Here is a 23,370-nt window from a genome sequence, read left to right on the forward strand (position 1 = left end):
ACAGCAGACTGTAAATTCTTGGAAAAACCATTGGGTTCACTGTCTCAGCAGCTGTACTTTTCGGAGTTTGAGCTCCCTTTCTGGGTTATCAGTGTATTGAAATAACATCTTCATCAAAAATTTAAATGAATTTTTTTTCTGTGTTGTACTATCAAAGCCTCAGCGTGTAAAATCACTCAGTTGAAGGTAAAGTCTGCATATGAACAAAGTGGCCCATCAGGCGAGAGCTTATCCCTTTTTTCCATAGCATGAAGCAACTAGGAGTAATTCTACTCCCCCCTGGATGGGATATTAGTTCATCGCAGGGTTACCTGCAGCATTATATTCACTAGTACCCATTTATACATCTGGGTGGAGAGAGGCACTGTGAGAGTAAAGTGTCTTGCCCAAGAACACAACACAATGTCCCCAAGAACACCGACAGCTCAATCCAGGGTTAGTGTGCTCATCCCTGGAGGCCACTGCATAAAATCACTTAGGCAAGAACTAAAAACAATGGTGCCATGCATAGGAAAAATCGAAGATATTTCGAACAAAGAATTCAGGTTACAAGACCATTTTTGTGTCAGGTTAACTTTTCAATTCTCCTGCTTTAAGTTTGCATTCAGCTCCTTTCAGCTACATAGAAAATAATCCCTTTCCAATTCATACATTTTGAACCTGCGCACATGTGAAACAACTCAGAGACCATTTCAAGGGTTTCTTTTAAACAACCGGGACAATGTTCAAACCCTACGGCACACGATCTGCTGGCAATATATAACCACGTAAGTATCATAACGAACAAGTTGAGATTTCATTCTTCTTAAACCTGCAAGCACACGAAACTACTACCAGTTTGAGCTTGACATTTTATTAGTAAGTAACACCATAATCACGTGAGCATCATGACGAACAAGTTTAGATTTCATTGTTTTGTATAGGAGATTTGACTGACTGGATTTAAAAATAGGACATTTGATTGGCTGGATTTGAAAATGTTGGAATCTATTGTTTTAGTTCTGTCATTTGATTGATTTTCATTGTCTGGGTGGCCTCGGTTTCCATAAATACACTGTAAATGATTTGTTCATTTTATCAGGTGTTCCCCAGGGGATATCTAGGCCAGTTATAGATCACGCTGGACCGACTGAAGGGCACACATCAGTTGAATCTGCTCCTGCAGAGGGATCAGGGGAGAATTCTTCCATTTATGATCTAGTTGGGTCCACAGAAGGCCATAAAAATCCTGATGCAGGGGAAACTGACTACGAAAGTGATGACTCTTTAGATGGACTGGTTGATGATCTACCAGAACAACTGGGAAAGGTACTTTATGTTGTAGTCAACATTGAAGGAGCTAGTTGAATGATTTGTGAAATCACTGTCAAGCATTGTGGTCATTGACTGTAGTTTTTTTTTAGCCTGGTACTGTGGGTCTCTCAGAACAAATATTTGGTCAGAGGGGAGAATTACATTTTATTCCCAACTACACCATGGTAATCACATATGGATATAGCTTCATTTTATGCTGGTTTCTTAGTAATAGAGGTTACTATAGCAGTGACAATTATGTCATTGTTGATTCTCTTGAAATCGTTTCTGAACTTCATATCTGTTCCTTAGTATGATGGTCACAACACCTGTAAATGCATTTTCGGTGCAGCAAGAAGGATTTTTGTGGTGGATTTTGTTGTTCTCCTCATTGGCTGTCAATTGAAGTCATAGCTTACTCTTTTTTATTTATTTAAATATTGTTGATATCAACAAATACTCAGATCTTTACTCTAAATACAACAATATAATTTCTTTTTTTTCTCAGCAATTAATACTCTAAGAGTTATTAAAATTGAAATCGTAAATGATTGTTTCTTTTTAAACAGTTATGTTCTTTAAATGTAACTTTTTCTAGGCTTAACCACTAATCACTATTGCCCCTGCCGTCTTGAGGGTGGTTTCAAGAAAATATTAGGATAAAACTTACAGTATTTGACTGAGGGGAAGGAAAGAATGTTGGGAAGTTCGAAAAATCGAAGGTTTGACAGTGCTCAACACTAACGCTAGCCTACTAGCCCAGGACTAGTAAAACTCCATGCTGAGCCAGTAAAAATACACTCCTACTTGCCCCTAGACTAGTTACATGTAGTTTCGTGGAAAAATATATTTACTGCAACCCTATTACTTGGGAAGTTTTTTTTTTGTAGAAGGTGTGTTTTTTCAGGCCTGTTTGGGACCAGTAGCTTTTTTGCTTACTAGCCCACTGCCTTGTATCCAAAAAAGTTAGTGTCAAGCACTGTTTGAGAAATTGGGATTCCACTGTACTGATGCACTGGCTACTGATTAAATTGTTTTTAAGGTTTTTTGGAGTTTGGAGTTAAAATCTATTACAAGGAAAGCCAAATTTCATGGTTGTGGTGGTTGCATTAGATGGGCTCTCATTAGGTTTGATATTTTGTTCCTTGAAGACCTCTAAATGATATCAACCATCTCCATGCTGCTGTTGCTCTTCCTAAGCAGCCTCTCATCTTCTTTTTAAATATGCCCTTTGGACAAATAGCTCTAAAAGTTTGCTCCCTGGGCAAGTCTTAGTTTGCTGCTTTTTGATTCAGTTGGCTGACAACTTACCTGAGCTCTTCCTGTTGGGCAAGTGAGAATGTCTTGTGGGAAAATCTTCTCATCCTGGACAACTAGACGGCACTTTTTTTGAGTCCTAACATCACTGTGAACATTACTTACTTTGCATATCTTTACACAGAACCTGTGAATTTGGGGAATTTGTATAAAATGATAATCATTGCACCTGTACTAAATATACAAGGAACAAGATCTAAATAAACAAAATCCTCATTATCAGGAAGTAAAAGGTGGTCAAAAATTAGCCAACATTCATTGTTATTTTCCAATACTTGCCAGGGTAACCTCTGTTACTAAGGAACCAGTATATAGCAAAACTTTGGTAGGCTGCCTCATTTTTTATCTCTGTGACATAGTGTGGCAAAATCAAAGGTTTACCATCCTAGCAAATGTTTTATGTCAAAACCCCCATCCTGAGGTGGAGTAACCTGATTCAAATTAAGCCTCCCAAGTTTCTTACATCAAACTGAGCCTCCTTAGTTTCTTAATTTCCTAATTTAAATTGATCAGTGAGATGTTTTCAACTTTGTTCATGGTGTTTGTGGGTGGGATTAAAGGTCTACAAAATGTTATCTCGACTTCAATTGCTGCTTTGTGATCTATTAGGCCAGAGGTGACAGTCTTGACAGTATTGATGAATCTAGGATGTCCAAAAATATTCTTAGTCCAAGGGTAAGTGTGCCAGTTAGTCAGTCTGACTACATACATGAATATGCTGTAGGTTAAAATGAATCTCAGGTCAAAATGATTTCAAACTAGTTTGCTTTGTATTTTAATTGTTTAACTAGGAACATGGTAATAAATCTGGAACAAAGAGACATACAAATCAAACTAGTTTAAAATCATTTTGATCTGAAATTTATTTTAAACTACAACATATATATCTTTAGGCATTTGTTGCTTGACCTGTGAAATATGTGCAGTTACCAAGTAATGACAATGTTTTCATCATTTTCTCTGTGAAATTATTTTAACTGTGGTATCTCTTTATCAAAATACTCATATATTTGGCTAACAGTGGTCAAAAGTAGTTGAAATACTGTTGAAACCACCCTACAAATCAGATATAGGTAAGTATTATTCTTCAGTCCTATGCTTGTGATTGTTACCAATGTTTTTTTCGTGTGCGATGTTGTAAAAAACTTTTGTTGATGCACACAGGTTCGCAAGAGTGAAGGATACCTTTGGAAACAAGGAGGGTGAGGTTTTTCAATGTTTACTTCACTCTGATCATTCCTTGTGCAGATAATAAAATGCTAACTTTCTCTTACTGTATCTGTCTAAAAGTCCTGTCTAAATATTTGCAATGTAGAGAATTTTTTTTCAGAAACAGGACTATGTTATTTCTCAAAGTGCAAGTTATGTTTTTCACTCAGGCAAAAGAACAATAAAGGATGGAGAAAACGTTGGTTCATTTTTGATGGGGTGGATTTAAGATACTTTAAAGATAAGGTAACTGCTGACATTCAACTGGAGCAAGTTATTTTTTGCAATAAATGCACAAGAATGACTGATGTAGTCCCAGTGTTACAGCTTTTCAGAGCTTTTCAGAGCATTTATCCATGAATTCCTCCACCAGCTCTTAGCTTAAATAACATCAGGATGTTTTTGATTTGTGGAAACCTTGATAATACTGAAATCTGCAATCTACAGTACACCCTCAAATGAGATGATGAACATTCCTGTCCGTGTCATATGAGAGTTTCCCTGGGCTTTTGATTTTTCAGTGTCCACTCCTGTTAACAAGCTGAACTACACTGTATCCAGCTTTTGTTCAACTTCCAATTCATTTATTCACGTATATTCAACTTAGAATTTATTTTTTTTAGTTAACAGCAGTTATGCCTTAAACCAAAACAACAACAGCAACAAGAAAGCAAGAAGAAAAAGAAAATGAATATGAAATTAGGAGCAGAAGCTTTTGAATGTTCACTCAACATCTTACTGTACTGACAGCAATCATTTCTGTGCAATCTCTTTTCAGGATTCAACACATGAATCCCTTCATATAATTCCTGTCAGTCAGATAAAGGACATTGAAATTGTCAAAGATGTAAGTGTAATTTCTCTGTTTAATAATGATATGTAATCAAACAGGCAAGTGATGAAAAACAAAAACACAATGAAAATTGTCATCTGGGGATTACGTCTTAATGTATCATGTCCTAATAATTTTCTTGGAAGTCTGGTTTTGAGATAAGGTGAACAGTTAAGATTTCAGCATTAGCTGGGAATCTGACGCTCTTCGTTTCTTAAGTGTGAGAAGAAGGTGGGCTCATTTCCTGAACAGTGGCTGGTATTCAAGGCTGTTGTCATTGTTTTACAATGAGTGAGACTGACCTATCTTTTTGGACACCATTGCATTTCCAGAGTAAAAATCCTCTTCATGCTGGCTGGGCCATAAGGATGTAGGAACACCATTACACTCTAGAAATTTAAACTGTTAGACAGTAAAATATGTCTTTTTGTATCACTTGATTTTGAGAAATAATTAACCCAGCTTAATCCCTAGTATTTTGATTCAACTTTTGTAAGTTTCATGGACCTAATAAAGGTCTTTATTTTTCCTGAAATTTAAAGGCATGACAATTTTCATTTAGAGGTAAGAGGTAACTATTTGGGCGACTTCTTGCATATTGTTTTCTAATTACTGTATTTTCTTTTTATTTTATTTTCAGGAGAAACGAGCAACATTCAAAGTCATAACTCCAAACCGGATATTTATTCTCGCATCAGAAAACATCAGTGAGTTATCCCAGTTGTTATTTCAATGTATTTTGAACCACTTTTCCCACGACATTTTTTTTATATTAATCTGTTCTTTTTCTATGTATTTTTCAATAGCGGAAATGAATCTTTGGTCTCAAACCCTCATGGAGGCAATCATCAGCTTCAAGGTAAAGTTTGTATTGTAATGTCAGACAATGAAAAAGACTGACATCTCTAGTGAGGAAATTACATACAAATTTTCATTTTTTTGTTTGGAAATGGAAAAATTTATTTGATGTAAATATAGGTAGAAGTCTAGTTTCAAAGGAGACTGTTGTGCAGTGGCGTCTTTAGGCAAGAGAAACACTAAGATGGTTATCAACTTGCAGCTGAAGCTAATTAAATCAACACCATGGGAAATTTGAAAAGATTTGACCAGAGCAGTTACAGGGCTGCATGTTGACCTCAACCTGTTGATTGTGGCAGGGTGGAGGATGTTTGCCACATTTGAGTCTACATGTAATTAAATGGCTTAGCTATATGGCTTAGCTCCACAAGTTTCCTGTAGGTCAGTGGTATGGCATACAACCAGTTGGAAAAAGTTGTCACTTTTGTTGGGAGAACTTGGAAGTGTTTTTTTGAACACCATGTGTCAGTTTTAATTTAGTGTAGTCAAAATCATAAGCAATTGAAAGCAACCACTCTGATCAGACAATCCAGTGAACCAATCAGAACTGACACATTTTCCTGCAAAGTGCAGGAAAATGTGTGAGAGTGTTTTACTTATGATTGGATGACAAAGTAGTGTGAGTATTTTTAACCTATTGTGTTGCATACTATATAAATATTTCTTATTTTCTTTCAACAACCAAGTGAAAACTCCTTTAAATTTGATTATTTATTGTTTCTGTCATGTTTTAGGGTGACAACAAAATGTGGAAGAGTGGGGGAGAAATGAGCGATCCAGACAAAGAGGTACTGGCAGTCTGCTTGTTTTACTTGACTGAGTATAGAATCTTTGTTTTAAGTTATATCTCATGTAGGCAAGGTAAGCTCTACTTAATAAACATTGCTTCTTTCCTCTTGGGAGCATATTTTTTACTTGAGTATAAATCTACTAGCATTCTATCACAAATGCCATTCTTATTGGCTACGTTACTCACTATCTATTCTGAGTAGATAGTGAGTAGCCTACCACTGTGCAGTTGTTAACAAAATGGAGGCCGCTTCTTTGCATTATCGAAGTGTCTGTGGAGAGGATTTAGATAAAGTTTTGAACGACTAGTAGATTTAGACTAACACAGTTACAATAGATTATTCACTCTTGTTTTCTAATTATGCAAAATAGTTGACTTGGGCTGTGCCCTTGTCAAACACTCATCAGCATGCCAATGTGTTAGATGAAAAAAGAAGCTGGAAAATGCACCAAAATAAGAAACAGTGTATTAGATATCTTGTGCCTTAAACAAATTTATTGTCATGGTTTTACATCTGTTTCAGGGATGGCTTAAGAAACAAGGACACAATGTTGTTGCAGATTGGAAGAAAAGGTAAAAGTTGAATTAATTCCTTGCTGGATAAGACATTCTTAAAAAAAACAGTGGTTATTCTTGGTGTGTGGATATCCCAGTAATTGTTTGTTAAACTTGGCTTATTTCCAGATATGTTGCAATCAAAGACGACAAGATCTGTTACTATGACACATACGAGGTGCGTTTTTTGTTTGTTTGTTTGTTTGTTTTTTGTTGACTTTAGTATATATATCTCGTAACTAGTTGATATTTTATATTTGTTACTTAAAAGTACCTGAAAGTATATTGTGTTATTTCCACTAGGACTTTGTTTATGCAACACCAATAAACTGTATCAATGCTAAACTTGCCAATGTACGAAAGGTTGAAGGACACAAAAACAGATTTGTGGTAAACACAAACAGTAAGGCTTACAGGTTAGTCTGTGTAACAGCCACTATTTACATTGTTAATGACTTGTACATCTCACTGTGATCATCAATAATGTTGTTGTGTAAACAAAAGTTGAAATAAGACTCTAACTCGTGTTCTCAAGATTATCAAATTTTCCTTCAGAGTCCTTGTAAAGTTTCTCTAGTTTGGGCCATGCTTAGCTCGCTGACAGTTGAGTAAACTCTTGTGCAACTTTTATTCTTCAACTCTCAGGCCAGAAAAAAAAAATAGAAATCCACTTGCCCAGGGCCAGTAAATTTCAATTTTCACTTGCCCCCACTTACATATTGCTTGCTGATGTGGCGCCCAGTATGAAAATCAGAGGACAAACGCGAACCAAGTATGCTTGGATTCCTAACTAATCCATGCTTTCAACCGATGGTTAACTAATTTTCCAGTCTTAAGGTTTGAAATAGCTTCTGGCTGGAAATTTTCATTTATCAAGCTGGCATTTTTATTCAGACTCACAAGACTACTGAGGCTAGTTTCACTCGCCCACCAGGCCACTGAACTTCTATTTTCAATTGCCCAAGAGCAAAATTTTCTTGCCCTGGCAACCAGACCTGGGTTTTTTTCCTGCCCCGACTCTGATGCATTCCCATTGTTTTTTCACCTCAGGCTTGCGTTTGTTTTTCAGCAGGTTAATTATCTATGTATTGTTCTTGTCTAAAAGAAAGCCATTTAAGGTCGGTTACTGATGTTTTGTGTGATTGTCCTTGCTCCTTAGTTTTCAGGGAGATAGTGAATTTGATGCGTCCTCCTGGATTATTGCCATTGAAACAGCCATCCAGATAGGACTTGGAGATAGAACGGTAAGAGAGACTTCTGGAGTCCCTTGAAATGACTATAGATTCATCTCAGCCTGCAGCAAGAGGGATAATCATAAGACTTCTTTGCATTATATTTAGTAACAGTATGATTGGCTATGGGAATTGTTTATGGATAAGAAAATTTTTCCAGCTGGAAATAGAGGAAACCATTGAGGGGAATTTATATTTTAACCATGGGGTTAAAGAGAATCGCAATTTAAGATAATTTAAGAGCAATAATGGCAAAAATAAAGTTACCAAAAAAGCCTCACAGCATGGTAATGTTTTGAATAAAGGTAAGAAGAACTTATCAAGACTTAAGCTCTCAAGCTGACCCTGCGAGAGAAAATTGAACTTGAAGTTATCCATATTTCAATTAAAATGGACGTTTCGTGTTAGTTGAAAACACAATAACACACGCATTAAGCATACTTACGAGGTTTGACATTACCTTTTTTGAGAATGCTTGAGAATTTAATCGCGGGGTCATTTGAGAAATTAATTACCATAAAGTGAGATGTTTTAAATAGTATTAAAAAAGTTTCCGTGCTATGAGTAGAATTTTAGTTAGTAATTTTTGCACTTGTTGCACGAACTTTGAGTGGAATCCGTCTTAATTACAGTCACAACAGCTTTAAACAAGGTTACCTGGTATACCACACATGTTTTGAAGGAGATACCAGTGTGCGTAAAGACCCTTAAATCTTGGAGTGGGTGGCTGGGTTAGTCAGTGCCACCCATGGTTCATGTCACATGTATTATACACTCTACCCTGGGTGTATTTACCTCAAGAGTCTTGACTGAGTAAGTAACTGGTTCACCTTACTGTTGAGGTGCGTGAGGAAAACTGCAAAGAAATAAAGCCAAGAACAATGAATTCATGCAATGTTGTGGAACAACATCGGCAAGATGCCCGTGCAGAAAAATGCCACTATCGTCAAACCGATCGTCTCGGCTTTCTTCACTTTGTTTTTAACTTGCTTTCCCACAGAACGTTCTGCGTGAATACTATAACTGTAATAATTACCCCTCGGAGCAAAGAATGATTCTTAAACTCCGATCTGAAAATCGTGCATTGATCACCTGACAAGAAGCGGTATCTTTTCCATGTACAGAAGGTGATGGTGTATTTTTCGAAAAGAAAGGATGTGAAAATGTTATCATTTTTGTTTGGCTGATAACATAGGGTCTTCCGTTGTTTTCCATTGCAGATTCTTGAAAAAGTTTGGGAGAACCCCAGTAATCGAATTTGTGCAGACTGTGGCATGAAAGGTGAGACTTCAAATATAACAGGAAGAAAGGTGAACGTTCATTTCACTGCTAAAACACCAGGCTTTACCCACTTGTTAAATGTTTGTGTGGAGGTGTGGTAACCTGATGGTTAGTGCGCTTAACTCCTGCTTGAGTTCTCCAGGTTCTAGCCCTGGCCAGGCACATTGTGTTGTGTTCCTGGGCAAGACACTTATTTTTTAGTCTCATGGTACCTCTCTCCACCCCTGTGTACAAATGGCCGTGTCCCGGCAAATTTAATGCTGGGGGGTAACCCTGTGATGGAATAGCATCCCATCCAGAAACTGCTACAGAAACCAGAGATAAACGCCTACCTGATGGGTGACTTGGCTTGTATGTAGACTTTACCAACGTAAACCGGTGGACGTTCTGCTTAATAGTAACTTTGTTTTCAATAGTCAAGCGCAATGTTTTATGAACAGGTAAAGTATTGGAACTGCCCTGTGCATAAATACGAAAAGCAGTGCACATGCAAAGATAGGCTCGATTACCAGCTGCTGTTCGGGAAAGGAGCCCACGTGGACCAGACACGAGAGAGCAGCGGAAATTGAGCCTAATGAAAGGATGGCTTTCATTTGAATGGTTGTTAGAAAGGATTTCATGCCCAGAGTCTAAGTTAAGAGTTTAAAATATTACTTAAACTTTAACTCTAGGATTAATAAAAGTAAATAAAAATATAATTGCTTTTCAGATTGTAACGTCAGGTTCACAGCGACTGTTGAAAGGCTGAATTGTCACTTGCTAGACAACTTGTCGCGATGAGACTAGCGTGTGTGGGAGATGCTTTACTAATCGAATAAAGCCAGAGATCACGGAAAATCAGTTGTGATTGACGGTGATTTAATTGACGATAATCGAACGTAAACTGAAATATAATGTAATGAATAAACTAATTACTAGATAATAGAAGATTACAAGATGACAAGAGTCACGAAACAATAATAGCGAACATTCCAATCATAACTGCGATATGACAATACTTCCAGTCAAACTTCCCAGTAAAGATACAATTAAAATCATCAGTGATCCCAAGCAGATACGCATACTGCTAACTGTCCTAATACAATAAATGACAACACTCTAAAAACTTGAAAGCAATAAAATTGTACGATGCGATAAAAACGTGCTTGCGTGAGCGCCACTGAAAGCGATGTGGGAATTTACTAGCAAGGAAAGGACTTAACTGAATTACCAGAGATTCTTATAGGACAGTTGCTAAATAGAAACCTAAGCTAGGGGGAGTGTGAACTATAAAGATCTATCGCTAAAAACAAGATGAAATAAAAACTTTGAAAACTGGGGCTCTGCCACGTGTTGGACTTAGTACAATAGGCTGTTGTATAAAAAAACCGAGACTAAAGGTACTTAAGGTTAAAAAACGTCAAAACTTGAAACTTATACTAAAAAGCAAGCATAGAAAATAGTTTGTACTTACACATCGGTTCCCGCTTACACTCTAAATAGTCAAGGGTAGCTTAAAACTTAATTTACTTGAAAACACGTACTGTGCACGCACGATAACTGAAACTTGAACTACTGGCGGGAATATGTCGCTAACACTATCTATATACGTCCACGTGTAAAAACGGATGACGTCATTGCTAAGCAACAAATTGGCGAATCAGAAAGAGTTAAGATTACTCACTTAATTAGAGAAGCCTCGATATAGTGTTCATTACACAGATGTCATGTTAATTCGTTTGAATGTCTGTTTCTTTTCAGATCCAGTTTGGGCATCAGTGAACTTCTGTGTTTGTGTTTGTCCCAAGTGTGTCGGTAAGTCATGAAAAACTGCCAATTTAAAAGAAATCATCGTCTGTAAGATAGCAATGTGTGGTTTCCTTGAGAGAGTGATGTTGATTTCGTAAAGTCCGTTAAGATAAAAGTAATTGTAGACTATGCACGCAGTACATGCCTATCTTTTTTTACAAAGCGACCTTACTAACTAAACGGCCTAGTTCTCAGGTTTTTCAACTCAGGCACTTTAATCTTGCAGCAGGACAGGGGCAGAGTAAAGTAAAGAAAGTGTCTGAAAATGACAATTCATTCTGTAGAGGATTAAATTAATCTAAAAGAGTACCTTTTTCTTCAAAGGTATCCATCGGAACCTTGGGGTGCATTGTTCCCGAACAAGTTCTCTTTTGATGGACCAAAAGATCTGGAACCCAACACTTGTGGAGGCAAGTCTGTTTTCCTACCGTGCCTGACCTTTTGTGGACTGGGTACCTTGTAGATTTAAACGCAAGAAATTGGAAAGGATGTGGACAAGATGTCCCCGTTTGTAAACTTGTTGTTTCGGGAGGCAGCGTGGCCGAGTGGTTAGGGCGCCGGACTTGAAATCCGGAGGTCGCGGGCTCAAGTCCCGCTCTGACCACTTAGCCGGAGTTGTTTCTCGGTAGACCCTAGTTCAACTCCTCGGTCATGCTTGTTAATAGCCAGCTGGTCTGCCTCCCGCCGGTTGGGATTTTTAAGCGTATGTATTACGTTTAGTTGATATATTTATTTCCTTCATTTAAAGTGGCATGCCTGTGAACTAGCTAGGTGTAGCTAAGCATATTGACCACAAAAACAACAACATTTGAAATTTTTTTGTTATTAATAGCAGCTCTTGATAAATTAAGGTGGAACATTATCACCTCGCTTGATCGAGTTTTTTTAGGAATGGAAACCTGCATGTAGAAATCTTGTCTTCACTTCACAGCCAGGTTACAATTCGTCACTACTTATTGTCTCGAATGAACAAGTTAGCCTTCACCTGTCTATTCCAGGGCTTTCATTTATGTTTTCAGCAAGAGAGCAAATGGTTTTCACGGGCTGGAAAAACGTTTTGAACTACACTTCTTTATGAGAAGAACTATCCTCTGGATAGTCGAACCAGCCAGGCAAAGTCATCCTCACAGCCACTCAGTTTGCCCGGTGCCCTGCCCTTAATGAAACTCCCGCTATTTCTTTCCATCCCTTCATCGTCTGTTCATCTGTGATGTTCGTTAGTTCTCTCATTATATTGTAACATTTCTAATGATCTCTGATCACAGCTGATGATAAAAATCGGAAATGACAAAGCCAATCAGTTGCTGGAACACAAGTTACCTGAGGATGACAAAATAACGCCAGACTCTGATGTGTAAGTCTTTTCACATGAATAAAACATTGCATCTGCATTGGCGCAAGGGGTAAGACTCTGCAGCTACCATATTCTAATGAGACAACATTTTGGCCCAATATGGTCTAAACTCTCGTAAGCGACCACCTCCCTTAAGGTGGCTCAAAACAGTTTCTAGCAGCTAGATTTTGATGGGTCATTATGACCACTCTTTATCACTTGATGCTACAATCATTGTATCAACAAACTGCCCAATCATTGGTGAACACGTTGCTGTCATTTTCGTGACTCTGTAGGTTACCATGGCAACAGTATTACCCGCTAAAAGGACCCTTAATTGCAGCTTTAGGTTCCTATAATTCAATAAGGGCACGACGAAATTTTTTTGTAATATCAAATTTTAATAAGCATGATAAGACGCAACTTTTGTCAAAGTTTAGAAAAAACTGTACAAAGGGTTCAGAGCCACCTTAAAGTTTTGAAAATTTAAGGTGGCTCTGAACCCTATGTACAGAATGTCTTTAAACTTTGCCAAAAGTTGCGTCTTATCATGCTTGTCAAAATTTGATATAATAAAAATGTTTCACCGTGCCGTTTTTGAATCATAAGCCCCTAAAACTGCAATTAAGGGTGTTTTTAGCAGGTAATACTGCTGCTATGGTAACCTATTGTGTCAAGAAAATGATGACAACCTGTTAACCAATGATTGGGCAGTTTGTTGATACCACGATTGTAGCATCAAGTGATAAAGGGTGGTTGTGACAACCTATCAAAATCTAAGTGCTGGAAACTGTTTTGAGTCACCTTAAGCGACCACCTAGGCTTGACATTTTGGGTGGTCGCTCACGGAAGGTCCGACTGTATTTGAAAATCTGACTGAAAAAAAAAACTGACCTGGTTGCTTTTATTTTTCGCGATGAGGAGTTGCTATTGATGATGTGTCACGAAGGTGACTAGGAGTAATGCTGTGTGGGTTTTAACGCTCACACTCTGAAAACCCATGACATGATCTTCTTGTGGTTTGCAGCTCGGCAAGACGTGAGTTTATCTATTCCAAGTATTGGGAAAAGAAATACTGCAAATACCACCAGGCTTTCGGAGATGCCGACGTTTTAGGAAAGGTGAATTTTGTTTTCTGAAGTTTGTCAAGCGATAAAGCCAAGTTGATTTCCATGGTAACAATCTTTAAATAATCAAGAGAGTAAGTTTTAAACTGGGAGATAAAAGCGCGGGAAAGCAGTTGCAGGCAGCTCACGGTCACACGTCAGTCACGCGTACGGCGCTTTTATAGTTCCCGCCAAAACCGACGCTACCACATGGAAACATTTGACTCAAAGTATGAGACCCTCTGATTTCAAGGCAAAAATTAACGTCATATACTGAAAGTGAAAGTTCATATAGTGTAATCGTCTGGGTGAAGGTATATTCTCTGATGTGGTTGACTGACGTTTCCACAACCTGAGCGGAAGTCATCTTCAGAGTTAGCTTTCAAAATGTACGCCTTGAAAAAGCTGTATATGATAAGACACGCGCAGAGGATTTTCAACTAGAAATTTTTATCCCTTAGCGTTACTGCCAAGTAGTTTGGTTTGTATTCTATCTCTTGTAATCCTTTTTCTTGCAATTGTTGAACTCTTCAAACGCTTGCAAAATTCAAGATAGTGAAAACCGGAAGTTGTGTGGAGTTTTTCTGCGCTGACCGCGCTGTGGTTCAGTTGGTTTCAAGCTTGCGTTTTATTGGCTAAGAGAACACACGCCCAAAATTGATTGTTTTAATTTCAAGCCTATGCTTATTGACTACCTTGAGCGCTTTCAACATGTAGCAATCAGAAAGCAAAAGAAATCGCTTACTGTGCGTGTTAATTACCATCAATAGACACTTCAGCAAAACGTTTTATTGAATATCTTATTTGTAGTTCTTGCGGGAAACAGTGGTGACTGATGATATCTTGACAACTATGGAACTGATTTTGAACAAAGTTGATGTAAGTTTAATGGCTACATCAGCCTTTTGTCTGCATATATTTGTTTCTTCTACGGATTTTAAAACCAGCTCGTGTTTGAAATCTTATATATCCATTATACAGAAATCTGTGAATCTGAGGTCAGTTTGTGTCATAATCACCTTTGGAATCTTCACAGTTCCCCTTGTTTCTTATTCAGCTAAGCTTTCATTGTCATCGCTTTTATATTGCCAAGCTTGTAGCTTATAATTTACGCAGAAGCAACACCAGAATGTGTGAAAATAGCGACATGTAATGATCAGCAGTACCTTAAATAACAAAACTAGAAACGTCACACTAGTGCTAAGATAGAAAAAACAAGCAATTTCAAAGAAATCTTTTTAATTACTTATGACCCAGAAGTTTGCATATTAACCCTCTTAAATTATTTACTCGGTTTTCTCGTGATTCCGGCAATTATCATCGAAAATGGAACAAAAACCACGTCGACGGTTAATCGCCGTATCTGTCTTCCTCAAATGAAATGTTTTTACAATTTTAGGTGCGTTTCGTTCCTTCAGATGCTGATGACGAGAAAACACGTAAGTCATGATACTTTACGCCTAACTAAAGTTAATAAAGAAACTTTTCTCATCGTGGTCAATTCTCCGTTTGAGAAAGGTTTGAGTTTCGAACAGAAACATTGCAAATTTTGTGTTTTGCTTGACTAAAAAATTAATCCCCCAAGGTGTTATGGATTGTCAACACTCAGCGAGACCTAAGACCATCACGCGCTTTGTGTCCTTTTAAGAATTGTGTCGTCTATAGAATGAGTTTGCACGGATGCACTGGCCTTTTCCTTTTCTTTTCCCCACGGGTTGCCAAAATGATCGTCGGATATAGCATGCTGCACGAAAGTGTGTCGGGCTTTAAAAAAATTCGAAATATTGTAACTTTGGCGCCTCGCGAAACGAAAAATTTGCTATTGGTCAACTTGAAAGTATATTTTCTCAGAAAACAATAGGAATATCCTTAAAGCCCGAAACACTTTAGTAGCCTATCAGTTGTTGAGTGATATAGTACAGTTTGTTTGGTTCTCCGTGATAATGCGAAGGCAGGTTATTCAGCGAAATGAGCGTCTATAGTTTTTAGATTGAGGCTTCAGCTTGCTAAAGAAAACCAAAAGAATTTAAAATGGTAATATATTCGGATTCTTCATTTTATTACCTTTTTCGGTGATTTATGGTTTGCTGGAGTTTTACCGAAACTAACGCGCTTCCGAAACATTTCCCGGAAGGCATCCCAAAGGTTATCAGTAACCTCAATGCGCGGGAAAATATAAAACAAAGCAACAACCAATCACAGTTCTGTGTATATTTACGTCATCAGAAAGGAGCGCGCGTCAAGAGACGTATTTGAAAGTATCATAATTTTAAGTAATTAGGAATAAGTCTGGATTTGGAATAATTGAGACTAAAGCTTGTGTTTAAAGTTGGAGCCATTTCCATGTTATAACCCTGACGCCATGATCTGTTTATTCAATCTTTCATTTTCACTGTCATTTTCGTTGTAGCTCTTGAGCTGGCTGGAGAAGCTGACCAAACTCTTCAAGCGGTGAGTAGAACACGGTTGAAATCTTGCGCTTAAGGTTGCTGCATGAACAACCATTGTTTTTTTTGTTTCAACGATTCCAGAGTGTTTTGGAAGAAGAACAACACGGGGCCCATTTACCGCTTGTCGTTTTGATTAAAGGTTTAAGTTACCAAGTTTACCAACTGCGCAATATGGTTTTTTCCCAAGTACGATACTAAATGTTTCTGCAGTCATGTGCTTTCTATAATTATTGCACCCTTATAGTTTATCTTGGCCGTGTTTCTGGCCCCTAGACGCCTATACGAGTATTTTTTTTTTGTCCTTTAGGAACTGCTTCGTCAGAACGGCGGAGAAGGAGGTATGTATCGAGTTGTTTCTGCGTTAATTTAATTTAAAATTTAAAATAATATTTGCAACGTTTTCGAGGTAAACGTATATATTTGACTCAATTTCACTTTTGCTGTTAAGGTAAACTGGATCAAAATTCCTCGGACGACATGCCAGCGTCAACCAACAGTGAGGTAAAAATTATGTTTTGTACATTGATTAAAAGATTTAGCCTGCCAACATGTATAGTTCCCCTAAAGATACGTGAGTAGATATTCGGAAATAAATTTACGAAAATTGTGGAATCATGTTGCAAGTCTTGCTTTTATTCTGTTAGTAGCTTTAAATTCATGTTCGAAATAGTTTTCGAATCAGCAAGGGACTAAAATTCTCATTTGCCTGAGCCCTTGATGACCTTGATCACGTGAAAGGTTGCGTAGTTGCAGACACTTACGACTTTAATCTGAAGTGATCTTTTCAGTGTGCTCGTGAATGTTCGTGCGGAATTGTGATTGGTCAGCAAGTTTCGGAAGCTCATCGGGTCGTTGAACGAAGATACAGTTATTCTCATTCTCATTCAGTCATTGATTTTAAATCTATCCTTGACAGGCGTCACAAAGTATTCCCATTGAAGTAGTTTATGAGAAGGAAGGTTTCTTGTACAAGAAGGAAGGGGTAAGTATTGTCATGAGAAAAGGGTACACAGCAAGCTCTGTTTTGGTTTTAAGGCATATTTTAGGCTAAAACAGGTCTTGCAAGGGACATCTGTGGTACCCAGAGTTGCACCAACATGAGCGTCACGTTTTCAAGTTTGCCAGTTCTACGATCCTTGTCAATCCACGCCATTGTTAATCATAGTCACTTCCTAATGGGTTCCTGTCATTTATCCAGTTCTGTTCTACAGAGTTTCTCCAGTCTTCTTTGATGTAGATATGTTTTAGAGCGTCACAAATTCATGTTGAAAATTAGCGGCGAAAATAGGAAGCAGACACTCGAGTAGCCAAAACTGTCTGAATTGTCTTTTACAGAACTGGAGGAAAAGATGGTTTCTGTTGAAAGACAGACAGCTGAAGTACGCCAGAGGGGTGAGATTAGTTTTCATCTTCCATTAATTTTGATTTGTTAAATAAATTATATTTTAAACTTCCAGTGAGTGTAGCTTCTTAAAACAGTTACTCAAAACCGCTGGCATATTTGTTTGCAGCCTCACGACAAGGACGATCTTGTGACGATTGATCTCCGAACTGTGACCTCACTGATAAAGTGTCCTAAGGGAGAGCTGCTGCAGCTGGATATTGTTACCGTTGAAAAGTAAGAGTGCTTACTGATTACTGCTTGCACTGAGGGGAGCCGGAGAAAGCGTGACCCGAAATGGCCTCATCTTAGCGAGGAGACCGAGTCACGCTTTCCTCGAGTTCAGTCACGTCAAAGGGAGTAATTTTACTTGAGCTTGCCAATGTGTATGTACGTTTCCATTTCTATGTCTTAATCAAATCACTGTTCCTCGGGAAGGAACTTTCAAATGTAACTTTCTTCTCTTCAATTCTTTAGAACACACAGTCTGAAGGCCGACACAGAGGAGGAACTTGAGGGTTGGTACTCCGCTCTGAGAAGCAAACAGGTGCGAGCCTAGTGCTATTCAGACCTTGATTTCACGAAATTATATATTCATGTCTTTGAAAATCTCTGATCTCCTCTCAAAGGTGTTTGATGTTTGGCTGAGTCAGCAAGAACTTGGCTCTGATGGCATTCCTCACCTGGTGGCGAAATGTCTGCAGTTTGTCGAAACCTATGGTATGTCAGTCTTAGCAGTTTGTTAATTAGCAGGCCTATGAAATTCAATACTCGGAGAACAGATATTCCTATGGAAAGAATTCTGAAGCACGTGGTTGATTTTCATCAGAGGCCCCGTCACACTACGCCGGAGGAATTTGAAAACGGAGGTTTCACTCTGAAAACGCATCAAATGTTTTCCGTCCACACTACGTCGGAGGAATTTAAAAACGCAAAAATTGCCGGTTATTTTGGATTTGTGTTGAAGGAAAACTCGGTCAGGAAAATCACGTGATTATCACGACTACATCATCTTTGGACAGTTCAATTTTCAAAATGATTTTGTCCAGACGAAAACGAAAAGCCGGCGCTTTCAAATTCCTCCGGTTTGAAGATCGTTTTCGAAAATCCCCGTTTTCGTGCCGTATTAGTGTGGACGGTAGGCCTGACCGTAGAAATAAAGCTGCGTTTTCAAATTCCTCCGGCATAGTGTGGACGCTGACTGAGCAGTCTTGTCTTTTTAAATCCAGGTGGTCTTGAAATGGAAGGAGTCTATCGAGTGAATGGCGGACAGTTGACAATGAAGAAACTAAGAACGTCCTTTGATCAGGGTAAACTCTGTTTTTGTGAAACTCACTAAAACAAGCTGTTACTACTTGCTCTTGGCATCAAATTCAGTTTAGTGGTCGTAGGACATTTCGTGTCCGCTTATACAAAAGTACGAATTTCTTTTCTCAGACGCCCGCAGTGTGTTGCTAACTTTGGATGAATGCGGCGTTCATGACGTCACTGGAGTGCTGAAACAGTATCTGCGACAGCTGCCCGACCCAGTCATCCCAGCCACAATGTACAAACAATTTATTTCAGCAGGAAGTAAGTACTAACTAGGATCATCATTTCTTGCTTCTAAGTAAATTACTAATTGGAAATTACCTCTCAAAATGGAATAAAAGAATGTACGGTTGTTAATGTTTTTTTTTTTTGGTGCTGTAGTGAATCAAGACCACAATACCAGGTTGCAGACGATTAAAGCGCTCATAAACCAACTTCCCAAAGTGAACCATGACACTCTGAAGGCAATCATCTTTCATTTGACGAAGTAAGAAGCCTATCTGTACCAAGTTCTAACAAATTCTTATTAAGACCTTCCGGTTCTTATTTTGTTGTTGAAATAGTGCAAGCACTGTAGAAGCTCTTGCATGTGTTTCTTCGCCCGATATCTTGTGCTGTAGTACCGGTGAATTTAATGTTTGGGGTAACCCTGCGATAAACTAGCATCCCATCTAGGGGGGAGGGGGGGAGTAAAAATACTCCTAGCTCCTTCATGCTACAGAAACCGGGATACGCTCCGGCTTGATAGGCCACTTGGTCCGTATGCAGACTTTACCTTTACCTCCATGATACAGACCCCTTCGTAATAAGCCGGGGGATCTCGGCTCAGGGGCCTGTTTCTCGAAGGTCCCGAAGAGTTTTCGCACCCGGAAAGCCGTATCAAAATCTCAAACCTTATGATTACAGAGCTGTTTTATTCACATATAATTTCTTAATATGACCAGAAGTTCCCTTCATGCAAGAAGTTTCAGGCGTATACACCTTTCTGTTTTTAGATACAGGTTAACTAAAAATGGTTTTGCGGGCCCGAATAGTATCCGGGGCTTTCGAGTGACAGGCCCCTGGCCCTTTGATGTCCTTTTTAAAAAGCTTTGACTGTATAGTTTTACTTTGTTTTAGGGTGGTAGAGTTAGTTGTTGTGAATAAGATGGGAGTGCCTAATATTGCCATGATCTTCGGACCTACTCTGATGTCCAATGAAAACGTAAGCACTGCTCATGTATTCTGACAAGTATTAAACGTTGGCCTTCTGACATTCTCTCAATTGCTTTGTTCATTTTTTTAGGTTATTGTTTAATTTCCTGACTTTGATTGAAGTGTCACGCCATGGTACATATGTTTTTAAAATTTTAGACTGGTCGAATGGACGATGCATCAATCAACCAGGAATTCTCGATCGTAGGAGACATGATCACATATTATCAGTGGCTATTCGATGTAAGTACACTGCTGGGAAAGTACAGTAAACACCCGCATATAAGAATCTAATGAATTAAGAACAGGAGCCCATTACACGGAGCCTTCATACTTACTATCACGTAGGGTCAATCCTTTCCCGTATCATTCTATTTTTAGAACTGTAATTAGCGCAAGGGTCTCTTGGTTTTCCTCGAAACATCTTGTTTCTGCAGTTAGAAAATACAAAATAGAGGGCAAAAGCGGGATCCCAATCTTTGTTGCAACAAAGAATGGTCTTAGCTCGGGTATCATTGGGTAGTGAAAAGGGGTCGTAGGAAAACTCCCACAAGAGCTGTTTCTAAAAATAGAAAGATACTGGAAAGGGTTGACTCACAGGGTTAGTATAGGAGATGGCGACTCCGGGAGAATAATAAGACCTTCGTTATATAAGAACCCATTCATCCTGAAACTAGAAATTGGGTGTGACCTGTTTGGTTATACAAACTAATCTTTTTCCTTTTATCGAAAAGGCCTCTGAGTTTGTTGCAGGATTTACTACACTGTAACACTGTTGATTTGTTAATTTTTTTAATTTTTTTTTTATTTTATTAGGTTGGCGACGAAGAAGTAGAGAAAGACAGGGTACCATAAGAGTGTTTATTGAATTTTCTCATTGTTTCTAGAATAATTACCTGTTTAGCGCTTTGCTGATTAGTGCTATCTTCGAATTCTTCATTTAGAAAATCAAAGATGCCTCACAGAAGATAAGAGAGCTGATTGAATTAAAGGTAAAGTTTGTTTGGCATTCAGATTGCAAACAAGTCACGACTTTCTTGCTGTTTTAAACTTTCACTGCCGTCTTAAAAAAAACTGTAGACCTTACAACCTCGTTTTTCCAAGTTGAGTTTATTTTTCTTTCTTTTACAGGAAAAATCCCAGAATTCCGGCGGAGAATTCACTTTGGATATTTATGTTAAAGAAAAGAATGATAATCCTTGTCGACCAAAGGTTATTTGTTTTCATCGCTTTTGTATTGATCAACGTCTGATTTCTCCTTATGATATCGATATATTGTCAAGTAGGTATGTGACGAGAATTAAGAAAATCATCAACTTGGCATCTTTGTCTTGATGTGCAGGGTCGGTTGTCCAAACCCGACTAAACTAATCCAGGATTAGCGAGAATTCGGATTTCGGTTTTGTAACCTTTCGGTTTTGAGTTTGATATAATCTCAAACTACTCAAAATATATGCACTGCGTTGTGCTTCCGCTGTGATAGAAATTGAATAAAATTGTGTTTAGCTGCAAGAAAATGGGCGAGTGGTATCCGCTGTTCTTCGAACAAGATTTGTTGAAGAGTCAGAATAATATATCTGACATAACATAATTTAAAAGGAAAGCAGTCTTTGTAGCATTATTATGAACCTATCACAATTTTATCACCTATTGGCGATCGTGTTGATAAGGTTCCCCTTTAGCACCAAATTCTCCAAACTTAAATTAAAGAAATGTGTGACGGTAAGAAGGAAGAATTGCTGCTTTGATCTGAAATCTACTGATTTCTCTTTAGGTTTCTTCAGAGATGACAGCAGGAAGGCTATGTGCTGAGATTGTAGCGCAGAAGAATCTATCACGTGACGTAGACTGGGTTCTCTTTGAAGTTATCGACGGCGGTGCTATGGGTGAGTCCAGTCGGTCATTTCAGTGATTCAGTTTGCCAGTGAGATGTAGTTACCGAGCCTTAGCGGAAAATCACATGGCCAACATGTACTCTTCACGTGCGCAAGGCCAATAAAAACCAGCGAAAATGTTCATCACCAAATAAGTCTGTGTTACAGCCGCTTCCACTGAGTTTTCAGTCAGAGAGCTTAACCAAACCACGACGGTGACGACGACGGCAACGACAACCAGAACGCTACCAACCAAAAGGTTGATGAACAAAACAATGGCTGTACACGTGCTTTGTAAATCTTTGTACATTTCTTTGCCGTGCACAACAACAACGTGAAATGACCAAGTTCCGCGGTGACTAATTTTCCGTATTTTCATTTGGAATTGAACGCTGGCGTGACATATTTAGCTTGACCAAGTTCTGAGACCAGTAGGCACACTGAACAGATCCAGACATTTGCGAAATTCGAAGGTAAAATGTAAATTCATTTTTTTACTAGCCATTGTCCTCGGGGTCGCTGTCGTCATTGCTCAAGCTCTCTTTTCTTTCGGGGAGGGGGGGGGGGAGCAGTTGTAACAGAGGCCACACCAAACTCAACACATGTATTGAAAGGGTGATAGTCCCAGCATCTACAACTTTGCTACCGTCAAAAAATATAAGAGTGATGTAAAATTGATTCCTCTGTATTAAAAAGCGTCAAAGGTATAGCTCTTTCAAATTTTAAATTCAGATCGATTGGAGAAATTCTTGAATTATTTTAACCAGAATGCTTTAACTGAACTTTGCACCTGTAAATCTTCATTTTACATTCTCTATCCACAGTATTTATTATTGTATATGTGATTCGTTCATACACTTCGCATACTTCATATTTTAAAGTAGATAGATAGATAAATTGAAATATGTCTGTAGAGTTTAGAGATATTCTATTTTTCCTTGTCTGTATCAGAACGTGCATTCCAAGTCAGAGAGAAAGTCATGTCGGCGGCAAACTGGGGGACTGGTAACTACCTGATTGTTAAAGAGAATTACATCGCGGAAGAGATCGCCCCACATGTAAATATTCCACTCTGGTTTTCTCTTTGTCGTTATTTCAAATTATTTATAACAATAACTGAAAGTATAGATTCATCTTTAAGAATTTTTTCCAAAATTAAAAGAAATTGCCAAAAATCTAAATATGGGATAAAAACAGAAACTAATTATAGAACTTAAGCAATTTCCTTAACGAATCTGTATGTGCTTGTAGCAAAGAGGGTTTTACAAAACTTGGGTCTGATGTTTCAAGTTTGTCTGGAAATCCGGCCATTTCCATCCTTGCCAGCGCTTTTGATCCCCACCTCTTACTGTCTTTCTGTCATTAACTCATTACTGTTCTACAAAATCAATCCATTACTGTTGGGTTTCATGCTATCTAGCTGCAATTTCTGCCTGTTTTTTCAGGTTTGTCGTGAAAAATACTTCTCCATCCATGTCATCGTTAATCTTCCAAATGGCTTCCTGTCATTTGTTGAGTTCTTTTTTACACAATCTTTTCTTTATTGTAGGATTTCATTTCTGTTGA

General features: G+C 38.3%; 1 protein-coding gene across 2 annotated transcripts in view; it reads left to right on the forward strand.

Moving 5' to 3' along the window:
- LOC110043062 (arf-GAP with Rho-GAP domain, ANK repeat and PH domain-containing protein 1-like) overlaps positions 1-23,370 on the forward strand; it is a 33,137-nt gene that overhangs the window by 3,631 nt on the left and 6,136 nt on the right. Inside the window, exons 2-38 of one of the 2 annotated variants that reach the window (XM_089272466.1) lie at positions 1,082-1,308; positions 3,220-3,285; positions 3,775-3,812; positions 3,990-4,065; positions 4,598-4,666; positions 5,292-5,358; positions 5,458-5,510; positions 6,244-6,297; positions 6,823-6,872; positions 6,984-7,032; positions 7,158-7,270; positions 8,014-8,098; positions 9,307-9,367; positions 11,108-11,161; positions 11,480-11,565; positions 12,421-12,509; positions 13,516-13,609; positions 14,405-14,473; positions 14,994-15,033; positions 16,005-16,045; positions 16,352-16,382; positions 16,493-16,545; positions 16,961-17,026; positions 17,380-17,436; positions 17,556-17,662; positions 17,903-17,972; positions 18,055-18,145; positions 18,655-18,735; positions 18,863-18,997; positions 19,118-19,223; positions 19,856-19,940; positions 20,090-20,173; positions 20,747-20,776; positions 20,875-20,922; positions 21,062-21,142; positions 21,705-21,816; positions 22,756-22,862. In XM_089272466.1, coding sequence (XP_089128592.1) covers positions 1,082-1,308; positions 3,220-3,285; positions 3,775-3,812; positions 3,990-4,065; positions 4,598-4,666; positions 5,292-5,358; positions 5,458-5,510; positions 6,244-6,297; positions 6,823-6,872; positions 6,984-7,032; positions 7,158-7,270; positions 8,014-8,098; positions 9,307-9,367; positions 11,108-11,161; positions 11,480-11,565; positions 12,421-12,509; positions 13,516-13,609; positions 14,405-14,473; positions 14,994-15,033; positions 16,005-16,045; positions 16,352-16,382; positions 16,493-16,545; positions 16,961-17,026; positions 17,380-17,436; positions 17,556-17,662; positions 17,903-17,972; positions 18,055-18,145; positions 18,655-18,735; positions 18,863-18,997; positions 19,118-19,223; positions 19,856-19,940; positions 20,090-20,173; positions 20,747-20,776; positions 20,875-20,922; positions 21,062-21,142; positions 21,705-21,816; positions 22,756-22,862 — 2,825 coding nt within the window. Of the gene's footprint in view, positions 1-1,081; positions 1,309-3,219; positions 3,286-3,774; positions 3,813-3,989; positions 4,066-4,597; positions 4,667-5,291; positions 5,359-5,457; positions 5,511-6,243; positions 6,298-6,822; positions 6,873-6,983; positions 7,033-7,157; positions 7,271-8,013; positions 8,099-9,306; positions 9,368-11,107; positions 11,162-11,479; positions 11,566-12,420; positions 12,510-13,515; positions 13,610-14,404; positions 14,474-14,993; positions 15,034-16,004; positions 16,046-16,351; positions 16,383-16,492; positions 16,546-16,960; positions 17,027-17,379; positions 17,437-17,555; positions 17,663-17,902; positions 17,973-18,054; positions 18,146-18,654; positions 18,736-18,862; positions 18,998-19,117; positions 19,224-19,855; positions 19,941-20,089; positions 20,174-20,746; positions 20,777-20,874; positions 21,143-21,704; positions 21,817-22,755; positions 22,863-23,370 lie in introns of those variants that run through there. The other variant, XM_089272467.1, reaches the window with a different exon arrangement.

Source organism: Orbicella faveolata, unplaced genomic scaffold (genome assembly GCF_042242905.1).
Source record: "Orbicella faveolata isolate gen_17 unplaced genomic scaffold, um_ofav_v1 contig_35, whole genome shotgun sequence".
Taxonomy (NCBI): domain Eukaryota; kingdom Metazoa; phylum Cnidaria; class Anthozoa; order Scleractinia; family Merulinidae; genus Orbicella; species Orbicella faveolata.